This window comes from Anomaloglossus baeobatrachus, chromosome 8 (assembly GCF_048569485.1).
Source record: "Anomaloglossus baeobatrachus isolate aAnoBae1 chromosome 8, aAnoBae1.hap1, whole genome shotgun sequence".
NCBI classification, from domain to species: domain Eukaryota; kingdom Metazoa; phylum Chordata; class Amphibia; order Anura; family Aromobatidae; genus Anomaloglossus; species Anomaloglossus baeobatrachus.
In genome coordinates, this window is record NC_134360.1 from 106,060,011 (window position 1) to 106,078,264 (window position 18,254).

The following is an 18,254-nucleotide window of genomic DNA, read 5'->3' on the forward strand; positions in this document are numbered from 1 at the left end:
GTCCCCTGCAGGCTCCCACCCCATGAGGCTTCCACTCCCCTGCAGGCTCCCGTCCCATGTGGTCTCCTGCCCTGTAGAGTTGCATCTTCGGCTCACATAGCGCCTACCTGCTCCAAGTGCCGGCGGCCTCTCCTCCGACATCCTCCGCGGCACTCTGCATACTGACGCTGACAGGCTCCACTGAACCTGGAAGTGCGGTGTGCATGGAGGTACGGGGATTCATTTGTATCGGTGTCTTAAAGACGCCGATACAAATGAATACAGGGAACCGGGTCGCGGACACCAATTCTTGCCAGTTCTGCGAACCGGCTCTTATTTTAACAACCGATTCGCCCGAACCGGACAGAAACTGCTGAATTCCACCCCTGCCTAGAAGAGACCTAGCTAATCTATATATATAATTGCCTTATTCTGTCTGTCTGTCTGTCTGTCTGTCTATCTGTCTGTCTGTCTGTCATGCTCCGAAATTGTGTCCTTACGGTGACACAAAGCTGATTGGCCGCTGGGCTCGCCATGGCCCCGCCCCCCCACACGGATTGGCCTCTCGCCCCGGCTCTCTGCAGGCCCCGCCCCCTCACGCAATGCACGCTCGCTGTGGCCCAACTGACACGGGGCTCCGATTCCCAGGTGAGTACACACACATCAGATCACACTCACTCTCACACTCACTCTCACACATCACATCCACACACTCACAACATGCTGGGATATCGCTTGCTTCTACACCGGCTCCGTCAGGATCCCGGCAGCGCCAGACATAACCTTGCGATGCTGGGATCTTAACGGAGGCCGTGAAAGCTGGTAACCATTATACACATCGGGTAACTAAGGTCCCTTAGTTACCCGATGTGTATCATAGTTACCAGTGTACACCGGCTCACACTCACACACACATCACATCGCATCCACACATCAAGGTCCTGCAGCTGCAGAACATACATAACATAACAGCACACACATACACACACACAAATCAGATCACACTCACTCACATACACACATCACATCGCATCCACATACTCACAACATCCTGGGATATCGCTTGCTTCTCGGCGGCGATATTGTGCTGTGAGCTTCCAGGACCTGACGGAGGATCACATGGCCAGAAGCATGTGATATCCCCGGATGTTGTGAGTATCAGCGCGTATGTGCAATATCGTCAGTGTCTGTGTGTGTGAGTGTATGCGATCGGGTGTGTGTGAGTGTATGCGATCGGGTGTGTGTGAGTGTATGCGATCGGGTGTGTGTGAGTGTATGCGATCGGGTGTGTGTGTGAGTGTATGCGATCGGGTGTGTGTGTGAGTGTATGCGATCGGGTGTGTGTGTGAGTGTATGCGATCGGGTGTGTGTGTGAGTGGATGCGATCGGTTGTGTGTGTGAGTGGATGCGATCGGTTGTGTGTGTGAGTGGATGCGATCGGTTGTGTGGGTGAGTGGATGCGATCGGTTGTGTGGGTGAGTGGATGCGATCGGGTGTGGGTGAGTGTCGGCAGAGGAGCACGGCGTGCTGGAGGAGGCTGGGAGCAGAGAGGCTGATCTTGGGGAAGGCTGGGAGGGGGGGGCTGATGCTGAGGGAGGCTGGAAGGAGAGAGGCTGAGCAAACGTGCTCCATCCGCCATACTGCGCACTCCCCATCGTGCTGCATCCCCCATGCTGCGCACTCCCAAACGTGGTCCATCCGCCATGCTGCGCACTCCCAAACGTGGTCCATCGGCCATGCTGCGCACTCCCAAACGTGGTCCATCCGCCATGCTGCGCACTCCCAAACGTGCTCCATCCGCCATACTGCGCACTCCCCATCGTGCACCATCCGGCATGCTGCGCACTCCTAAGCGGATGGAGCATGATGGGGGGTGCGCAGCATGGCGGATGGAGCACGTTTGGGAGTGCGCAGCATGGCGGATGGAGCACGTTTGGGAGTGCGCAGCATGACGGATGGAGCACGTTTGGGAGTGCGCAGCATGACGGATGGAGCATGTTTGGGAGTGCGCAGCATGCCGGATGGTGCACGATGGGGAGTGCGCAGTATGGCGGATGGAGCACGTTTGGGAGTGCGCAGTATGGCGGTTGGAGCACGTTTCGGAGTGCGCAGCATGGCGGATGGAGCACGTTTGGGAGTGCGCAGCATGGCGGATGGACCACGTTTGGGAGCGCGCAGCATGGCGGATGGAGCACGTTTGGGAGTGCGCAGCATGGCGGATGGAGCACGTTTGGAAGTGCGCAGCATGGCGGATGGAGCACGTTTGGGAGTGCGCAGCATGGCGGATGGAGCACGTTTGGGAGTGCGCAGCATGCCGGATGGTGCACGATGGGGAGTGCGCAGTATGGCGGATGGAGCACGTTTGGGAGTGCGCAGCATGGCGGATGGAGCACGTTTGGGAGTGCGCAGCATGGCGGATGGACCACGTTTGGGAGTGCGCAGCATGGCGGATGGAGCACGTTTGGGAGTGCGCAGCATGGCGGATGGAGCACGTTTGGGAGTGCGCAGCATGGCGGGTGGAGCACGTTTGGGAGTGCGCAGCATGGCGGATGGAGCATGATAGGGGGTGCGCAGCATGGCGGATGGAGCACGTTTGGGAGTGCGCAGCATGGCGGATGGAGCATGTTTGGGAGTGTGCAGCATGGCAGATAGAGCACGATGGGGAGTGCACAGTATGGCGGATGGAGCACGTTTGGGAGTGCGCAGTATGGCGGATGGAGCACGTTTCGGAGTGCGCAGCATGGCGGATGGAGCACGTTTGGGAGTGCGCAGCATGGCGGATGGACCACGTTTGGGAGCGCGCAGCATGGCGGATGGAGCACGTTTGGGAGTGCGCAGCATGGCGGATGGAGCACGTTTGGAAGTGCGCAGCATGGCGGATGGAGCACGTTTGGGAGTGCGCAGCATGGCGGATGGAGCACGTTTGGGAGTGCGCAGCATGCCGGATGGTGCACGATGGGGAGTGCGCAGTATGGCGGATGGAGCACGTTTGGGAGTGCGCAGCATGGCGGATGGAGCACGTTTGGGAGTGCGCAGCATGGCGGATGGACCACGTTTGGGAGTGCGCAGCATGGCGGATGGAGCACGTTTGGGAGTGCGCAGCATGGCGGATGGAGCACGTTTGGGAGTGCGCAGCATGGCGGGTGGAGCACGTTTGGGAGTGCGCAGCATGGCGGATGGAGCATGATAGGGGGTGCGCAGCATGGCGGATGGAGCACGTTTGGGAGTGCGCAGCATGGCGGATGGAGCACGTTTGGGAGTGTGCAGCATGGCGGATAGAGCACGATGGGGAGTGCGCAGCATGGCGGATGGAGCACGTTTGGGAGTGCGCAGCATGGGGGATGCAGCACGATGGGGAGTGCGCAGTATGGCGGATGGAGCACGTTTGGGAGTGCGCAGCATGGCGGATGGACCACGTTTGGGAGTGCGCAGCATGGCGGATGGAGCACGTTTGGGAGTGCGCAGCATGGGGGATGCAGCACGATGGGGGGTGCGCAGCATGGGGGATGGAGCACGATGGGAGGTGCACACCTCCCCCCAACACACACACACACGCGCACTGCACAACACACACACACTAGGAATCACAAACAACGCCCTACACAGACACCCACACACACAGACAACGCTGCACACACAAATATACGCACATACTGCACAACACACACATTGCTCAAAACATACCTCCCCCCAAAACACACCACACCCACACAAACCGCACAACACACACACACACACAACGCTACAGACACACAGCGCTCCACAAACAACGCAACACACGCAACACACATACAACACCGCTCTCACCCCCCGCGACACTCAGAACATGTACAGCGCCCTACACAAACACTTGGTAACTACACACAACAACATCTATATATATAACAAAAATCATACATGAACTACACAATACGTAAATTCTAGAATACCCGATGCGTAGAATCGGGCCACCTTCTAGTACAGTATAACTACCCTGTGTCTTGTTGCTGTGCTCAGTGTTGCCATTGTGTATGATCTGTGACATGAATCTGTCTTTCACAACCTCACCTTAGCAGCAGAGTCTCGATGTTACTCACTCAGTTTTAAGCCTTCAACACAGCTGTTTCCGTTTCATTACACGTTACATATACATCACTTAAGATACACTGAGACTCTGCATTCCTACTTTGCAACGCTTTTCCCACACCTGTCTAAAACTGTTAGTGTCTGTCTATCTACATACATATCAGAATACAGTAAAAATGGCATTACACTTGCTGTGAGTGTGCTTAAAAATCAAATCCATACATTTGTATTATAATTTACACTACTTCTTGGCATAAATTATAGTAAATGTTTGTTGGGGTGGCCATGACCTCTCCCCCTCCACAATGTTCTGTCCATTATTTTTAAAACTTTTCCTTACCTGTTTCAAGCTTGTCAGGGTAATGGAAATACGACATTTACCCCCCAAATAGTATACTGATTATTCATGAACAGATACAATCTTCTTTCTGGCACTTAAAGGGAATCTGTCACCAGGTTTTTGCTCCCCCATCTGCGAGCAACTTAATGTAGAGACAGAGACCCTGATTCCAGTGATGTGTCACTTACTGAGTTGTTTTGCTGTTATTTTGATAAAATTAATGTTTTCTCTGCTGCAGATCTGGCAGTTATACAGAGCTCATGAATATGCTTGACTACCGGACAGCAGCCAAGTAGTCCTCTAATGATAATGTCCTGCTGATTAAACAGTGATTTTATTAAAACCACACTAAGCAGCTCAGTAAGTGACACATCGCTAGAATCAGAATCTCTGCCCCTATGTTATGCTGTTCTCAGATTAGCTGTTATAAACCTGGTGACCGATTCCCTTTAATGTATTTTGAATGGAGTTGTGATACTCTTGTTTGAATAAAGAATTAGTGGATCTAGCAGTGGGTTTATTCACACACGGACACTTTGTGCCAACATTTCTGTAACAAAATAAATCTGAAGTGTTCCTACTACATGCATACACAGTAGCTCAGTGGTTAGCAATGTTGCTTGGCAGTGCAGGGGTCTTAAGCGGGCTTTACATGCTGTGACATCGCTAGCAATTGCTAGCGATGTCGAGCGCGATTGCACCCGCCCCTGTTGTACGGCAGATATGTGGTGCTTGCTGCCGTAGCGAACATTATCTGTACGGCAGCGTCACACGCACATACCTGCTCTGCGACGTCGCTGTGACCGGCGAACCGCCTCCTTTCTAAGGTCCGTTCAGTGGGCGTCACAGCGACGTCACTGAACCGGCGCCTAATAAAAAAGGAGGAGAGGATATGAGCGGCTGGAACATGCCGCCCACCTCCTTCCTTCCTCCTTTTCCGGTGGATGGAGGTAAGGTGATGGTTGTTGCTCCTGCAGTGTCACACACAGCGATGTGTGCTGCCGCAGAAGCGGCGAACCACATCGCTACTGGGCAGAAAACGATATTTTGTTTTAGAACGACCTCTCCATGACCGATTTTTTTTTTTTCCCTCGTTTACGGTCGCTCCGAGGAGTCACAAGCTGCGATCTCGCTAACGAGGCCGGATGTGCGTCACAGCCACCGTGACCCCGACGATATCTCATTACTGATATCGCAGTGTGTAAAGCCCCCTTTAGGCTCAAACTCCACACATTTGCACAGAGTTAATGTTTTTTTTTTTCCATGTTTGCTTGGATTTCCTCCCTCTGAAATGTGTTGTGTGTGTATATATAAAAAAGTATACTAAATAAATTATACAGATGAATAGGGCGAATTAATAGGTCACAGAAATTTCTGCCATTTTTTTTTTTTTTAAATAAAGAAGATGCTAAATGTTGTGATTTCCATTTTCAGGAATTAATACTGAACCACCTAAGAAAGACAATCATCCATTACTCTCGCCTAGAGCATGTAAATGGAACAAAGGTTTATACGCCAGAAGGAGCCTTGCAAAGGTGAGCAAAAGTTTCTATCTAATTTCCTCTACTGGAAAACTATCAGGTTCTATCAGGCAATAAAATGGGTGCTGCTAATTTGATATTGATTACCTCTCCCTAGGATAGGACATCAATATCAGATTGTCCCACTGATCAGCTGCTATCATCTTCTGCATAGGGCTAGATGCAGACACTGTACACTTCAGCTCTGGGCCTTGTGTATTGGCCGCTGCTAAGACTTGCAGTTGCAGTCATCAGAAATGTTGGCTACATACACTTGATTTGCTATATAACCAGTGGCATAACCAGAGTCCGATGGACCCTGGTGCAATGTTTGAGCCTGCCCCCCCACACATGTTGGTCAGATGTATGGGCTGTTTTAGTGTTCTAAATCCTATGAAGACATACAGGTTGACGCCCCCTCCTTCCCCTTCATTGTGTAGTACTGTCCCCCATCCTGGGCAACGTCCTGATAAATATGTCCCCCATCCTGGTATATATGTCTCCATCATGACCCCATCCTGGTATTTGTCCCCATCATAGCCACATCCTGGTGTATGGCTATATCCTGGTATATACTTTATGTCCCCATCCTGGCCCATCCTGGCATATGTCCCCATCATAGCCCCATCCTGGTATAGATGTCCTTATCATGGTCCCATCCTGGTATATATGTCCCCATCCGAGTATATATGAGTATATATTTCTCCATTATGGCTTCATCCTGGTATATACAGTGGGGGAAATAAGTAGTTGATCCCTTGCTGATTTTTTAAGTTTACCCACTGACAAAGACATGAACAGTCTATAACAATCATGGCGAACCTTTTACAGGCCGAGTGCCCAAACTGTAGACCTAAACCCAATTTTTTTTCCGAAGTGCCAACCAATCCTATTATGTAAATAATTGATTTTAATCTTACCTTTGCAGTCTTCTCTTCAGCAGGGGGCATCATGCTCATGTATGCTTACCACACATTGAAGCTGAGCCACTGCCCTTTCCAGACACAGCAGTTGGATTGATCTTCCTGGAAAAAATTGCAGCATATTAGACAGCGATTTTAGCATGGAATGCAATGAGATTTCACCCTGTAATCCACACCACATCTACATTTCAAAGTCTGAACATCTTGAAATCCCATAAAGACGTACGAGTTGCTACCCTCCCCCTTCATTGTGAAGTTATGTCCCCCTTCCTGGGGCACTTCCTCATAAACATGTTCCACATCCTGATATATATATTTCCTACATTCTGGTATATTTGTCCCCATCATGGCCCCATCCTGGTAAATGTACCTCATCCCAGCATATTCCCCATCCTGGTAAATATTTATCATCCTGGTAAATGTTCCCCCATCCAGCATGTATCTCATCCTGGTAAATGTACCTCATTCCTAGTAAATGTTCCCCCATCCTGGTAAATGTTCCCCAATCCTGGTAAATGTACCCCCATCCAGGTAAATGTACCCCCATCCAGGTAAATGTACCCCATCCAGGTAAATGTACCTCCATCCTGGTAAATGTCCCCCTTCCTAGCATGTTCCCCCATCCTGATAAATGTTCCCCTTCCTGGTAAATGTTCCCCATTCCAACACGTTCCCCCATCCTGGTAAATGTACCCCATCCCGACATGTTCCCCCATCCTGGTAAAGGTACCCCATCCCAAATATTCCCCAATCCTGGTACATGTTCCCCAATCCTGGTAAATGTACCCCCATTTAGGTAAATGTACCCCCATCCAGGTAAATTTCCCCCCTTCCTGGCATGTTCCCCTTCCTGGTAGATGTTCCCCATCCCCGCATGTTCCCCCATCCTGGTAAATATTCCCCATCCCGACATGTTCCCTCATCCTGGTAAATGTACCCCATCCCGACATGTTCCCCCCATACTGGTAAATGTTCCCCTTCCTGGTAAATGTACCCTATCGTGGCATGTTTTCCCCGTCCTGGCATGTATGTTTTCCCCGTCCTGGCATGTATGTTTTCCACATCTTGGCATGTATGTTTCCTCCATCCAGGCATGTATGTTTTCCCCATCCTGGCATGCATGTTTCCCATATCCTGGCATGTATGTTTCCCCCATCCTGGCATGCATGTTTCCCATATCCTGGCATGTATGTTTCCCCCATCCTGGCATGTATGTTTCCTACACAACCTCAAAAAGATGCCTCAAGGGGTATCAATTGACCAAAAACCAAATCAGGAAAAAAAAACATAAAATAGTAAACTTTATTAATTTTCAAAACTCATAAACATAAAGTGCAATTAAAATCAGAATGCTTGATGCATATACCTGGTCATCAGGAGGGCCCCGGGACCAATTGCCTACTGTCTCACTTCCTGTCCGCGGAGGTTGGCACTCTAATTGTATTACGCAGTGGCGCGTGATGTCCTCCAATGAGGTGCTATCTGTAATCTGTATCTGTATATCATTCTGTAAAGATCTACATATGGGCATCCCTCAGTATATCTGTGTGATAATCTCACTGTGTATATTGTAGGGCCCATACACAGAATAGCAGCACTGAGAAGTGTTCAGTGTAGAGTCTGAAGGGCCAGTCCACGTTGAGCGGGAGCACCACTGCGTAATACAATTAGGGTACCAACCTCCACGGCCAGGAAGGGAGACAGTAGGGAATTGGTCCTGGGGCCCTCCTGAGGACCAGGTATATGCATCAAGCATTCTGATTTTAATTGCACTTTATGTTTATGATGTATGTTTCCTCCATCCTGGAATGTATGTTTCCTCCATCCTGGAATGTATGTTTCCTCCATCCTGGAATGTATGTTTCCTCCATCCTGGCATGCATGTTTCCTCCATCCTGGCATGCATGTTTCCTCCATTCTGGCATGTATGTTTCCTCCACCCTGGCATGTATGTTTCCTCCATCCTGGAATGTATGTTTCCTCCATCCTGGAATGTATGTTTCCTCCATTCTGGCATGCATGTTTCCTCCATTCTGGCATGCATGTTTCCTCCATTCTGGCATGTATGTTTCCTCCACCCTGGCATGTATGTTTCCTCCATCCTGGCATGCATGTTTTCCTCCATCCTGACATGTATGTTTCCTCCATCCTCTTATGCATGGTTTCCCCATCCTGGCATGTATGTTTTCCACATCCTGACATGTATGTTTCCTCCATCATCGCATGCATGGTTTCCCCATCCTGGCATGTATGTTTCCCCCATCCTGGCATGCATGTTTCCTCCATCCTGGCATGCATGTTTCCCCCATCCTGGCATGCATGTTTCCCCCATCCTGGCATGTATGTTTGCTCCATTATGGCATGCATATTTCCTCCATTCTGACATGTATGTTTCCTCCATCCTGGCATGCATGTTTCCTCCATTCTGGCATGCATGTTTCGTCCATCCTGGCATGCATGTTTCCGCCATTCTGGCATGTATGTTTCCTCCATCCTGGCATGCATGGTTTCCCCATCCTGGCATGCATGTTTCCCCCATCCTGGCATGCATGTTTTCCCCATGCTGGCATGTATGTTTCCTCGGCCCTGGCATGTATGTTTCCTCCATCCTGGCATACATGTTTCCCCAGTCCTGGCATGTATGTTTCCTCCTCCTGGCATGTATATTTCCTCCATCCTGGCATGCATGTTTCCTCCATCCTGGCATGCATGTTTTCCACATCCTGACATGTATGTTTCCTCCATCATCGCATGCATGGTTTCCCCATCCTGGCATGTATGTTTCCCCCATCCTGGCATGCATGTTTCCCTCATCCTGGCATGTATGTTTTCTCCATCCTGGCATGTATGTTTTCTCCATCCTGGCATGTATGTTTGCTCCATCCTGGCATGTATGTTTGCTCCATCCTGGCATGTATGTTTGCTCCATCCTGGCATGTATGTTTGCTCCATCCTGGCATGTATGTTTGCTCCATCCTGGCATGTATGTTTCCCCCATCCTGGCATGCATTTTCCCCCCATCCTGGCATGCATGTTTCCCCCATGCTGGCATGCATGTTTCCCCCATGCTGGCATGCATGTTTCCCCCATGCTGGCATGCATGTTTCCCCCCCATGCTGGCATGCATGTTTCCCCCTATGCTGGCATGCATGTTTCCCCCCATGCTGGCATGCATGTTTCCCCAATGCTGGCATGCATGTTTCCCCCATCCTGGCATGTATGTTTCCTCCATCCTGACATGAATGTTTCCCCCATGCTGGCATGTTTGTTTCCTCGACCCTGGCATTCATGTTTCCTCCATCCTGGCACTGCCCCCCCCCCCCCCCCTCCTTGGCACAGCCGCACACAGGTTAAAAAATAAAAAAAAACAAACACACAACAACTCACCTTCTAGCACCCGCTCCACCACTGCGCGCTGCGGGGTCCTCATTTCCCACGTGGCCAGAAGACGTCATTACACCGGCGCAGCTTACTGACGCTCCTCTGTCTCGTAGGCAACAGACCTGCGACCTAGGAGAGGAGGAGTGTCAGAGCAAGGAGAAATGTCTCCTCCGCTCCAACACAACTTTGAACTGCCAGCAGTGCAAAGCGGCATGATGATGTGACACCGCGCGTTCCAGCAGAAAAGGCTCTACGTGCCCCGGCTGGCACGCAAGCCACAGGTTCACCATTACTGGTCTATAATTTTAAGAGTAGGTTAATTTTAACAGTGAGAGATAGAATATCAAAAATAAAATCCAGAAAATCACATTGTATAAATTTATTTGCATTTTGAAAAGAGAAATAAGTATTTTATCCCTCTATCAAACGAGACTTATTACTTTGTGACAAAACCCTTGTTGGCAAGCACAGCAGTAGGACGTTTTTGTAGTTGATAATGAGGTTTGCGCACATATCAGGAGGAAATTTGGGCCACTCCTCTTTGCAGATCATCTCTAAATCATTAAGATTTTGAGGCTGTGGCTTGGCTTGGAGCTTCAGCTCCTTCCATACGTTTTCTATGGGATTAAGATCTGGAGACTGGCTAGGCCACTCCATGACCTTAATGGTGCTTCTTTTTGAGCCACTCCTTTGTTGCCTTGTCTGTATGTTTTCGGTCATTATGAGAACAATTCCCAATAAATGAGCCATATGGTGTGCACGCTGTCGGTATGTATGTACCCCGACAGGGTGCATGCACTACTCGTACAATATACAAAAAACAGGAGATACAACGAGTATATATGCAATAGAAATATTTTTATTAATATGAAAGAGACATACGCAACATAGCATAGAATATTAAAAACAACTACCAATAAATCAAGGGGGGCACATGATATAAGGTGTAAAAAGTTGTCAAGGGTTGTCAATGTATAGGCCTGATTCAGGACAGATTAATAAAATGAGGTAATAGGACTGAGTCCAGATATTCAGTCCATATGTGTCTGTCTCTAATAGTCGTGAAAGAGGTAAGGCCACCATGTACACATAATCCAGTGCAAAAAATTCAATAATGCACTGAGACTTGACCCATATAAGTCTATCACCAATAGCCGTGGTAAGAGTAAGGCCAATCAATTAGAGATATAGGGACATAACACAAGATCAAGGATGTACACAAACTCAGTCAATGCATGTTAGTTGCTAAGAACCATACCTATTAAATAAGCACTATACAGGACAGAGAGCTATACAAATTAGCAAGACTAAGTCTATATATCTGTCACTAGTAGTCGTGGGAGAGGTAAGGACAATTGCAAACCGTATTGAAAAAGACCAAAAGAACAGTGTTGCAACAAGAGTAACCCAGTCAAATGAAAATAGATGTCAGGGTAATAAAGTGCAAGTGCATACAACTATGCCGGAATCCAAAGGGACTCATGTGCAAAGAATTGCGGTCTTATACAATACAGTGCAATAACTACAAGGACAACACCTAATACATGAACAGTTACAAAATGCACATACCCACAAGGAACAGGATCACCACCAAGGTGGTGTATGTGCATTTTGTAACTGTTCATGTATTAGGTGTTGTCCTTGTAGTTATTGCACTGTATTGTATAAGACCGCAATTCTTTGCACATGAGTCCCTTTGGATTCCGGCATAGTTGTATGCACTTGCACTTTATAACCCTGACATCTATTTTCATTTGACTGGGTTACTCTTGTTGCAACACTGTTCTTTTGGTCTTTTTCAATACGGTTTGCAATTGTCCTTACCTCTCCCACGACTACTAGTGACAGATATATAGACTTAGTCTTGCTAATTTGTATAGCTCTCTGTCCTGTATAGTGCTTATTTATTGGTATGGTTCTTAGCAGCTAACATGCATTGACTGAGTTTGTGTACATCCTTGATCTTGTGTTATGTCCCTATATCTCTAATTGATTGGCCTAAAGGTCCAGTCACACTAAGCAACTTACCAGCGATCCCAACAACGATAGGGATCGCTGGTAAGTTGCTAGGAGGTTGCTGGTGAGAGGTCACACTGCGACGCTCCAGCGATCCCACCAGCAACCTGACCTGGCAGGGATCGCTGGAGCGTGGCTACACGAGTTGCTGGTGAGCTCACCAGCAACCAGTGACCAGCCCCCAGTCTCCTAGTTACAGCACACATCAGGTTAATTAACCCGATGTGTGCTGCAGCTAAATGTGCACAGAGCAGGGAGCAGCGCACAATGCTTAGTGCTGGCTCCTTGCTCTCCTAGTTACAGCACACATCGGGTTAATTAACCCGATGTGTGCTGCAGCTACATGTGCACAGAGCAGGAGCCGGCACTGACAGTGAGAGTGGAGGAGGCTGGTATCGAAGGTAAATATCGGGTAACCAAGGACAGGGCTTCTTGGTTACCCAATGTTTACATTGGTTACCAGCCTCCGCAGAAGCTGGCTCCCTGCTCACTGCACATTAGTTGTTGCTGTCTCGCTGTCACACACAGCGATCTGTGCTTCACAGCAGGACAGCAACAACTAAAAAATGGCCCAGGACATTCAGCAACAACCAACGACCTCACAGCAGGGGCCAGGTTGTTGCTGGATGTCACACACAGCAACATCGCTAGCAACGTCACAAAAGTTGTTCGTTACCAGCGATGTTGCTAGCGATGTTGCTTAGTGTGACGGGGCCTTTACTCTTGCCACGGCTATTGGTGATAGACTTATATGGGTCAAGTCTCAGTGCATTATTGAATTTTTTGCACTGGATTATGTGTACATGGTGGCCTTACCTCTTTCACGACTATTAGAGACAGACACATATGGACTGAATATCTGGACTCAGTCCTATTACATATTTTATTAATCTGTCCTGAATCAGGCCTATACATTGACAAAACTTGACAACTTTTTACACCTTATATCATGTGCCCCCCTTGATTATTGGTAGTTGTTTTTAATATTCTATGCTATGTTGCGTATGTCTCTTTCATATTAATAAAAATATTTCTATTGCATATATACTCGTTGTATCTCCTGTTTTATGTTTTCGGTCATTGTTGTGCTGGAAGACACAACCACGACCCATTTTTAATCTCTTGGCAGAGGGAAGGAGGTTGTCACTCAGGATTTTACGGTAAATGGCTCCGTTCATTGTCGCATTGATGCGGTGAAGTATTCCTGTGCCTTTAGCAGAGAAATACCCTCAAAACATAATGTTTACTCCTCCATGCTTGACAGTAGGGGATGGTGTTCTTTGGGTCATAGACAGCATTTAATTTCCTCCAAACATGGCGAGTTGAGTTAAAGCCAAGAAGCTCAATTTTTGTTTCATCTGACCACAGCCCCTTCTCCCAATGATTCTCAGACGCATCAAGGTGTTCACTGGCAAACTTCAGACGGGCCTACATGTGTGCATTCATGAGCAAGTGGAACTTTGTGGGCACTGCAGGATTTTAAGCCATTACGGCGCAATGTGTTAACAATGTTTTTCTTGGTTACAGTAGTCCCAGGTGCCCTGAGATCATTAAAAAGTTCACCCCGTGTGGTTTTAGGCTGGTCTTTCACCTTACTCATGATCCTGGATACCCCACGAGGTGAGATTTTGCAATGAGACCCAGATCGATGTCGATTGACAGTCATTTTGTATTTCTTCCATTTTCTTACTATTGCACCAACAGTTGTCTCCTTCCAACCCAGCATCTTACTTATAGTTTTGTAGCCCATTCCAGCCTTCTGCAGGTCTATAATCTTGTCCCTGACATCCTTAGAAAGCTCTTGGTCTTGCCCATGTTGTAGCAGTTAGGCTATGTGCGCACGTGTGCGCTCTGCACCGCACCGAAAATGAGCTCTGCAGCTGAAAAGCTGCGTTCTGAAGCGCATGGTGCCGGCAGATTCGTGCACTCTGCATGCTGCCTCTCCCTATAGACAGCATGCAGAACGCACGAAAGAAGTGACATGTCACTTCTTAGAACGCAGCGATTCGGCAAGCAGCCGAATCGCTGCGTTCTAACATGCCACGTGCGCACGGCCCCTGCACAATCTCCATAGACTGTGCAGGGGACGCAGGACGCATGCAGTTACGCTGCGGTGCAGAACGCAGCGTAACTGCATGTAATACGAACACTTGCGCACATACCCTTAGAGTCTGACTGATTGAGTCTGTGGATAGGAGTCTTTTATACAGGTGACAATTTAAGACAGCTGTCTATAATGCAAGTAACAAGGTGATTAGGAGCGTCTAACTGGTCTGTAGGAGCCAGAACTCTTAATGGTTGGTAGGGGATCAAATACTTATTTCTTTCTGCAAAATGCAAATAAATTTATATAATTTATATAATTTATACAATGTGATTTTCTGGTTTTATTTTTGATATTCTATCTCTCACTGTTAAAATTAACCTACCCTTAAAATTATAGACTGTTCATTTCTTGTCAGTGAGCAAACGTAAAAAAATCAGCAAGGGATCAAATACTTATTCCCCCCACTGTATGTCCTTATCCTGGTATATATGTGCCCATCATGGCTCTATCCTGGTATAGATGTCCCCATCATGGCCCCATCCTGGTACAGATGTCCCCATCATGGTATACATGTCCCCATCATGGACCCATCGTGGTACAGATGTCCCCATAATGGCCCCATCCTGGTATACATGTCGCCATAATGGCCCCAGCCTGGTTTATGTCCCCAGCCTGGCCGCATCCTGGTACACATGATACCCCCGGGTGACACACAGTAATAAAAATAAATAATTATACTCACCTTCTCCGGTGTCCTCCTCTGATTATGGCATGCCGCCACTGACCACCATATAAGGGGCGCTGAACGTGACATCACTGTCATACGTGACGCACCCACTTATAGCGAGGTCAGCTGCTGGTGCCGGCATAGTTTCTGCTTCCCATGCCCTGGATTATGGGCATGGGGAGCAGTCAATATTCATAGCCTTCATTGGCGGCCAGCACATAGCAGTACAGGGACTCGATGGGTCACTGTCCAGCAATGTATTTCAGATAGATGTGCTCCCTGAGACGCACATTTAGCTGAAACATGCGCTGGGGTCCCCTGTATCCCCGGTCGCGGTCACGATTGCTGCGACCACGATCGTTATGCCCTTTATATAACCTGATTAAAGAGAATCAATAAAGCTTAGATTGAGGGATAATGTGTATTCTTTAATGTTTTTTTATGTAGTGTGTGCTGGAGGATGAAGCAATTAACATACAAATGCAGAACTATGGTATGCTTTATATACTTGAGTCAGCAGCTTCTATGCAAGTTTTTTTTTACCTTTTGGCATTTATTTAGGTTATTGGATGGCAATCCATCATTGAACTCTGACACTGCTAAAGTGCTTTTGCAACGTGGGACTAAACCGACTCCTGGTGGTAAGTAGATATAATGATGGTGTTTGGATAAGCTGGGTTCACATGTCTGACATTAATGGTCTGACTATGGGCTAAGATCGATTGCAGGTTTACTGATCCAAACTCACCATCCTCACATATGACTTCAGTTCTTGTATGGAGACCAGATTCCAGTCCAGCCATACCAGTCTGAACTCAGACCATGAATGTTGGACATGTGAAACCATCATAACACAATCAATATATTTGAGAGAAATGGAAGAAAAATGAAGAAGGAAAAGGCAACAAAAAACTTAGACTCTCCCCACCACCCTGAGAAATGTATTCTGTATGTGGGTTAGGAGCACAAGACCAAAAAAACCAGCGTCCCTGAGGGTTTATCATCTGACAACTATGTGTACACTAGAAATAGGCCCGATGCTGTCGCATCGGGAGTGCAGTGAAATCAACATCTGTCTATGCTTACTGGTGCTGAGAGGAGCAATGGTGAGTGGGGCTGGGGGCATACAGATCTGGTGAGGGGGGGCTGGAGGCATACATTTCTGGTGAGGGGGGCTGTGGGCATACAGATTTGGTGGGGGCTGTAGGCATACAGATCTGGTGAGGGGGGCTTGTTGCTTACAGTTTTGGTGAGGGGGGGCTGGGGTCATACAGATCTGGTGAGGGGAGGCTGGAGGCATACAGTTCTGGTCAGGGGGGGCTAGGGGCATACAGATATGGTGGGGGGCTAGAGGCTTACAGATCTGGTGGGGGGGCTGGAGGCATACAGATTTGGTGGGGGGGCTAGGGGCATACAGATCTGGTGGGGGGGCTGGGGGCATACAGATCTGGTGAGGGGGCTGGGGCATACAGATCTGGTTGGGGGGCTGGGGGCATACAGATCTGGTGGGAGGGCTGGGTCATACAGATCTGGTGGGGGGCTGGGGGCATACAGATCTGGTGGGGGGGCTAGGGGCATGCAGATCTGGTGGAGGGGCATATAGTTCTGGTGGGGAGGCTGGAGGCATACAGATCTGGTGGGGGGGCTGGAGGCATACAGATCTGGTGGGGGGGGGGGCTATTGGCATACCGTTCTGGTGAGGGGGGGCAGGGGCATACAGATCTGATGAGGGGGGGCTGGGGGCATACAGATCTGGTGGTGGGCTGGGGCATACAGATCTGGTGGGGGGGCTGGGGCATACAGATCTGGTGAGGGGGGCTGGAGGCATACAGATCTGGTGAGGGGGGCTGGAGGCATACAGATCTGGTGAGGGGGCTGGAGGCATACAGATCTGGTGAGGGGGCTGGTGGCATACAGATCTGGTGGGGGACTGGAGGCATACAGATCTGGTGGGGGGGGCTAGGGGCATACCGTTCTGGTGGGGGGGGGGCTAGGGGCATACCGTTCTGGTGAGGGGGGTCAGGGGCATACAGATCTGATGAGGGGGCGCTGGGGGCATACAGATCTGGTGGGGGGCTGGGGGCATACAGATCTGGTGGGGGGGCTGGGGGCATACAGATCTGGTGGGGGGGCTGGGGGCATACAGATCTGGTGGGGGGGCTGGAGGCATACAGATCTGGTGGGGGGGCTGGAGGCATACAGATCTGGTGGGGGGCTGGGGGCATACAGATTTGGGGGGGCTGGGGCATATAGATTTGGTGGGGTGGCTAGGGGCATACAGATCTGTTGGGGGGGCTGGAGGCATACAGATCTAATGAGGGGGCTGGGGGCATACAGATCTGGTGAGGAGGGCTGGAGGCATACAGATCTGGTGAGGGGGGCTGGAGGCATACAGATCTGGTGAGGGGGGCTGGAGGCATACAGATCTGGTGAGGGGGGGTGGAGGCATACAGATCTGGTGAGGGGGGCTGGAGGCATACAGATCTGGTAAGGGGGGCTGGAGGCATACAGATCTGGTGAGGGGGCTGGGGGCATACAGATCTGGTGAGGGGGGCTGGAGGCATACAGATCTGGTGAGGGGGGCTGGAGGCATACAGCTCTTTTGAGGGGGGCTGGAGGCATACAGATCTGGTGGGGGGGGCTAAGGGCATTCAGATTTGGTGGGGTGGCTGGGGGCATACAGATTTGGTGGGGTGGCTGGGGGCATACAGATTTGGTGGGGTGGCTGGGGGCATACAGATTTGGTGGGGTGGCTGGGGGCATACAGATTTGGTGGGGTGGCTGGGGGCATACAGATTTGGTGGGGTGGCTGGGGGCATACAGATCTGGTGGGGTGGCTGGAGGCATACATATCTGGTGGGGGGGGCTGGAGCCATACAGTTCTGTTGGGGGGGACTATGGGAACACCAATCTGATGAGGTACATACAGATCTGTTGGGGGGGGGGGCTCATGTCCCCTGCAGTAATGAGCGCATTGTTTAGTAATATGCTCCTGCTGGTTCCCTTCTGTCCTCTATTATGCCGTGGGCCTGGTGGTATACATATCTTGTGGAGGGGGGAGGGACTGGGGGCATACAGATCTGATGAGGTGGGTTGGGGGCATACAGATCGGGTGGGGGAAGCTGGGTCATACAGATCTGGTGGGGGGGCTGATGTCCCCTGCAGTAATGAGCGCATTGTTTAGTAATGTGCTACTGCTGGTTCCCTTCTGTCCCCTATTATGCCATGTCTCACCTGTCCTCCGTGCCAGCGGTGC

At 49.6% G+C, this 18,254-nt stretch overlaps 1 protein-coding gene across 4 annotated transcripts in view; it reads left to right on the forward strand.

The window, feature by feature from the left end:
- The window catches only part of SERHL2 (serine hydrolase like 2), a 206,762-nt gene that overhangs the window by 90,847 nt on the left and 97,661 nt on the right, over positions 1-18,254 (forward strand). For all 4 annotated transcript variants that reach the window (XM_075320901.1, XM_075320904.1, XM_075320902.1 and 1 more), the window contains 2 exons: positions 5,819-5,919; positions 15,560-15,639. In XM_075320901.1, the coding sequence (XP_075177016.1) occupies positions 5,819-5,919; positions 15,560-15,639 (181 nt within the window). The remainder of the gene's footprint in view (positions 1-5,818; positions 5,920-15,559; positions 15,640-18,254) is intronic.